The sequence below is a fragment of the Primulina tabacum genome, chromosome 3 (assembly GCF_025594145.1).
Source record: "Primulina tabacum isolate GXHZ01 chromosome 3, ASM2559414v2, whole genome shotgun sequence".
In the NCBI taxonomy this organism is placed as follows: Eukaryota; Viridiplantae; Streptophyta; class Magnoliopsida; order Lamiales; family Gesneriaceae; genus Primulina; species Primulina tabacum.
Window position 1 is genome coordinate 12,282,113 of NC_134552.1, and position 6,557 is coordinate 12,288,669.

At 34.3% G+C, this 6,557-nt stretch overlaps 1 protein-coding gene across 1 annotated transcript; it reads left to right on the forward strand.

Annotated features, from left to right (window-relative positions):
• The first annotated feature begins 33 nt into the window (after positions 1–33).
• On the forward strand, positions 34–3,200 carry LOC142540420 (rop guanine nucleotide exchange factor 5-like). The gene is made up of 7 exons (XM_075646545.1): positions 34–527; positions 898–1,017; positions 1,091–1,245; positions 1,573–1,647; positions 1,727–2,017; positions 2,280–2,618; positions 2,718–3,200. Exons 1-7 carry the CDS (start codon positions 332–334, stop codon positions 3,063–3,065), a joined length of 1,524 nt encoding a protein of 507 aa, XP_075502660.1. The 5' UTR covers positions 34–331; the 3' UTR covers positions 3,066–3,200.
• Positions 3,201–6,557: the final 3,357 nt, after the last annotated feature.

A 6,557-nucleotide genomic window follows, 5' to 3' on the forward strand; every position in this document is an offset into this window, starting at 1 on the left:
ATATATCACTTTCACATTTTGAACTAGAGGTTGATCTCGTCGCTTTACCAGTTCCACGCCTTGTAGAATTTTGAAAACCAAGTCCACCGTTCCCGGTAAAAGCTTTCAAGTTAAATGATATTCAATCCCTTTTATATATTCTTGCTTTTTAACTTGTTTTTTTTCACCTTTTGAGCTCATTAAACTGACTAAAAATCGAGACTTTGGAGTGAGATTTAATGGCACTGGATAAGCCATTTTCCAGACAATGAGAATCAAGCTACGCCAATCATTTATTGATCTGAAATAGCTATTTTTTTTGGTGTTCTTGATTTTGGAAGTTGTAGTTTAAATGGAAGGTGTAACCGAGAGTATCAAGAAGAAGAAAGGATCTGATAACTCTTTGTTAGATCATCTGTGCTGGCCTATGAGAAGAGCAGCAGAGTCCTTGAAAAACAACGCATTTGAAGGGAAACACAAGCTTAATGCTAATGTTGATGGTGGTGTTTATTATTGTAAGTCAAAGAATCAAAGATCAAAACTCTCAGGTCAGATATGTTCAAATTTATGTTTTTTGGGAACTTGATTTCTGTTTTGCTGAATATCTTTTGTTGTTTTGTGTTTAGTTCATCAAGCAAGTTACATATTTTGGTGGTGGTTGTGGTTTTGTATCGTTAGATATCTCAGATCGGCTGTATAGGCTTAGAATCCATCGAGCTAACTTTTAAGATAGAGTTGCCCAAGTTCATGATCTTAACGAGATTAAGTTTTTGATAGTTTTATGTATGAACTTGGACAATCATCTTCTTCGACAAAACCTAACATAGAAATAGGGATAAAAAGACATTTGGTGAATCATTGGTGAGTTTATGCTTAAATTTTTAACTTCTGGCTAATGATATTGATTCATTTGAATAGAATTGGAGGTAATGAAAGAGAGGTTTGCAAAACTTTTACTTGGTGAAGACATGTCTGGAAGTGGCAAAGGGCTGGTTTCCCCTGCCCTGGCTATTTCGAATGCCATCACCAATATTTGCGGTAAAAGCTTTTTAGCTGTTTCCTTTTCATTTCACATCTTCTGAAGTTGACATCATAATTCTTATACGTGCAGCTACTGTATTTGGGCAACTGTCGAGATTGGAACCCCTACAATCTGAGAAGAAAGCAATGTGGGAAACAGAGATTGAATGCCTTGTTTGTGTGGGTGATCATATAGTAGAACTGACACCATCTTGCCAAACATTACCTGATGGAACTATGGTTGAGGTAATACTCATTCGATTCTCAATAGACCTTGTTTAGAAAAGTAAAATGAAAATGGTTCAAAAATCCTGCTAATTTTTCAGCTGATGCTTCTGCTTTTCACTAATTGAGTTATATACTTGACAATTCAAATAGCACAGTTATCTTAACTATGACGGAACCTATGCCATTTTAGCAACTGATATGGAGTTATGAATAATTGTAAGCCTTAGATCTCTCACACGGGCTCGATTAATTTTCTTAGAGTTGTATACATGAAATTAGACAATAGTTCAAGTCTATTATCTAAACGGTAAGATATTTCATTGATGGTCACCTTCGATGCTTCAGGTTATGACTTGTCGCCAAAGATCAGATCTTTTTCTTAATCTCCCAGCTCTTCGAAAACTTGACAACATGCTGCTAGTAAGATCTGAATGCGTTTCTTGCTATCTTACCTGTTTATTTTAGTTCAAGTGTCAGATTAACATTGTTTTGGTTTCAGGAAATGCTAGACGGATTCACCAATTCAGAATTTTGGTATGTTGATAAAGGTAAAATAGCACCAGAGGCCAATGGTGCAGTTTCTTTCCAGAAAGCCATTCAACGACAGGAGGATAAATGGTGGCTGCCTGTACCACGTGTCCCCCATGGCGGTCTCCCTGAAGACGCGAGAAAGCAATTAAATCATAGGCGTGAATGTGCAAATCAGATTCATAAAGCTGCAATGGCTATTAACAGCATTGCCTTAGCTGAGATGGAAGTTCCAGAATCATACACAGAAACTCTTCCAAAGGTTTAAAAATCTTACATTTATCCGTTTAAATGCACACCATCAAAGCAAGATCATAGAAGAAGATGAGATAGTTTTCCTACCTTAATCTTTTAGCAAATGCTGATGATATATAGATTCTATTTATGAACAAATAATGAATTTCTTGAAGTTAAAATGTTTTTTTATCTCTCAAATCATAAAGTCTACGGTACTTCTAGTCCCCTTGCATATCATACAACAAAACCAAATTGACAATCTGATGTTAATTCATTCAAAATGCTAGAATGGGAGAGCCTGTCTGGGGGATGTCATATACCGTTGCATCACTACCGAACATTTCTCCTCGGAATGCTTGCTTGATTGCCTCGATCTGTCAACTGAACATGCAGCTTTAGACATAGCAAATCGACTGGAGGCAGCAATCAACTTATGGAAAAAACGAGCCACAAACAGTTCCCCTGCTAAATCCTCTTGGGAGATTGTTAAAGAGCTAGTGATAGATGGAGGAGACAAGACGGATTTTCTTGCTGAAAGAGCTGAAAGCCTTCTTCTATGTTTGAGACAACGGTTCCCGTGTCTTTCAAAAACTGACTTAGATGTCAGCAAAATACAGTGCAACAAGGTTTATACCAACTACCAGCTAGTCTCATTCTTCTTGAAAGCCTCGTCTTTTTGCTAATCTTTATAATGATCTGTTTTTCCTGTTTTTGAAACTCTTAAGGATGTAGGGAAGTCCATTTTAGAGAGCTACTCAAGGGTTTTAGAAAGTTTGGCATTCAAAATTGTGGCACGTATCAATGATCTACTCTACGTAGATGATATAAGCAAACATTCAGACAAAACCAGCATGATTGGCCACAGAAAGGTTTTAGTCCCATATTCAGTGTCCATTTCGAGCTCTCCATACCGTACAGCATTCACAACACCAAACTTTTCACCTGAGAGAAGCGAGAGGAGTCCACATCTTGGTGGCTATGGCAGAAAACCATCCCCACTCCGTGGATTAGGGGTGAGAAGGGTACTCGCAAATGACCTTGAACTCGAAGGTGGAGTAAAGGTAAAGAATTGAGGTGATATCATCGAATGCTTGGGCCCTCTCTGAGAAAGGAGGGGAAGAGACGTCTTTCATTTCTATCAACAATGAGTTCAATATACCAAATATATTTAATTAAAATTATACATATATATTGATTTTGTTTTTTAAAAAAGTTACTTCTTGACTCCACAAATATACCCCCGGCTCCCACGAGATATGAAGGAGAGCCAATCCACAACTTCTCCGAATGATCCTCTTGAGAATTTCTCCAGCAAGGTGTGTGTGTACAAACACAACCACATATGACTCAACGGAGAATTACTCAGGGAACGTCCCCGTATGTCGTATTTGGTCTAAAGCACGACGTAAACCATACTTATAATTAACCGCTACCATGGCAGCTCTGTATCCTCCACCATATGCTGGAGAGGCATCATGTGCTATCTGGTGCATGAAAAACTCGCCTAGCTTAGTTTCTGCGCCAGATTTACCACCTTTTTTAGATGACGATGACGATGATGATACTGTTGATGGTATGCTTGTGGATCCATATGACCATGTTGATGTACATGTGAGCGGGGGGGTGTTTCTGGTTCCAGGCATCACCTCTGATTCGAGCCACAGATGAGATGGTACTTGACAAATACCTTCTTCTACCTCAGGCTTGAGATTATGGTAACCTGCAAGGGACATAAGAAATTAAAATGAAAAAATAGCACTCATTCTGTTTCGGACCGAACGCTTGGGTGTTTCATGACAATTCCTACGGTTACGTCCTAACTGGGATGGAGTGAGGATTAGCAATTAGCCAATTAAGATCTTGATTCTTGAGGAAAAATCCACGAGAAAATTATAGTCATCAATTCAAAAATAATGACACGGGTTTGGGAATCGTGATTTCTGGATGTTGTTTGAGCTTATTGTAGCATCGAGTGTTCACCACGATACCAAAAAGCTGCATCTTTTAATAATCACGCAACTTAAATATTTCCGAATTATATAGCTTCATGTTTCAAATGCTCTTCTGTATAGACAGTAAGATTGGATAGCAATGACACTTGTTGCCCCAACTACAAATTATTGACCTTAGGAAAATTAATTCAAGTAAAAGTATCAGCAAGTTACCATTGATATGTAACCATCCACGCATCAACTCATGTGCCAGGATCACTCCAGTTAGTAGTCTGCATCAAATATTGATCCGATATGCCATTAAAATTAGATATTTTTCACATGTAACGAAGACAACTTTCATACAGTTATGGTTAAACAAAAAATCTATTTACAAATATTTCGATAAAAAGATGCTTGATCCTAGCCTTTCTTTACTAATTCAATCTCGCGATGTAAGAGACCTAAAAATTGAGGTTGATTATTGGCATAAGTTCAAGACCTCGTCTCGATTAAATCCATTATTGATGTAGGAATGCAAAGTGTATTGAAAAATTGAAGTGAGATAAAAAAATAATTTCAATATTTAGATCGATGTGAGGAAACTCTTCGACTTTCAACTGGAATAATCCCTGTTCGTATCATTAAAACCATTGACATGACACATATACTAACTACCAAACTGATCTTCACAATAAGAACTTATTGCCACGCTAGAAAAATGTTTCATTTTCCTCGTAGAATTTTATTTCCAAGTCAATCGGGGAGATAAAAAAATTATTACCAAGGATCTAACTGCTTTCCCCATGGCCCTGCATCACCCATTTTACAATTTAGTTCGGTCTCTCAAGTTAGTTCGAGGTTCATCGAAGGTATCAGTAAAGCTACTTGAAAAGGTTTTGTTCATGTTATTCACATGGACAATATTCTTATCTACTCAACACATGACACACGTGTTGAGTGGATAAATCGTTATCACTCATTCAACCATGGTGTAGGTACGAATGATCATGATTATCATCACTCAGTATACATGTTATGTGCTGAGTAGATAATGACAATATCCATACAAGTATCATCTACAACTCGAAAATTAGCAATCCATCATTCTATGTTAATGCTCATATTCTCAGACACCCCAAACCCAGTGGATAGTCGACATAATAATGATACCTTGAATTATATAATAACAAAGTTTTTTCCTAATATATTAGAGTTTTGATTTTAATTTAAAATAAAAATAAATTACATACAAAATATAAATATTTCATCGTCCATATACACCTATATAGTCCATGTTTGATTTCACGTAAATTTTTTTTAAAAAAAACTAATATTATTCATTAAATTTACGGTGACTCACATCACATCAAAGTTTCAACTTCTATTGTGTGAATATTATATTCGTTACCAATTTATTTAATTTTAGAAAATATACAATCCATTTACAACAATTGGATATACAACACAATTTGTGGAAAAAAAAAATCTAATATATAATTTTTTTAAATATCAAATAATTTTCTAAACATTATTTCGCGGTGAAAAATCAGTTTATTACAAATAAAAACAAGATTATTATGAATTTTTTGTTTCATTTATAGATCTTTGATGGGATCCGAATTAGATTTTAATTTTGTATCGGATCTGGATTGGGCCAACCGGCTATTATTCTCTCAAATCTGAGCCCCCCACCCGATATGATATTTTGGTAACGTAACTACGTGGAAATTAAATATTTGGGCCGCCGGATAATTTGTTTTTAGAGGGAGTAGTTCAGCTCAGTTGGGCTAAAAGGTTAATGGACCTTTATCAATAAATTAGGTGAGGGTGCTTACGAGTATATATGGTTATTATTGGTTAATCACTTTTGAGCTTCATTGATGATTATTTGTTTATGTTTTTTTTAAAAAAAAATTGGTTGAAGTTTAAAATTAGTTTTAAAATCTATTATAAATTAATAAATAAAGGCAACTGAAAATTTACTATAGTTTGTTTATGTTTTCTTTTGTATTTATAAGTACTGACAGAATGTCGAAATAAGTATATATCAGTTTTGATATTCTGAACACTTATCATAAACACTTATATGAGTATCGATTAGGCGACATTCTTCTATTAGATATATGATTTTTTTTATACATTTCAACATATTCAATAGGTGAATGTTATCAGCACTCACGTAAATATACATGATAAATGTATAATATATCAAAATTATATATGTATAACATAAGTACTATAATTCTGATATATTATTAATTATGTGCTCTAGTTCAAAGAAAAGCTTTATTCTAAATCTCAACCATTACCAAATATTTTGTTGTTAGGGTGCCTTTTAGATGCAATTTATTAGAAAAGACATATAAATTAAAAAGACACATTTAAATAGTTCTATTAAATACGTGCAATCTTTAATATATTTTAAGAATGTAAAAAATATTATTTTAACAAAAATATAATTACCAAGTTCTGAGAATATATTAATTTTAAAATTAAAATAATCAATATTAGTTCTTGCATTCATAAAATATAAAACGAATAAAGTTTTTTTCCAGGAAAAAAACCAAGAATTTTGAAGGGAAAATAATAATAATAATAATAAATATTTAAAAGGCGCTCTTGGATTTTGAA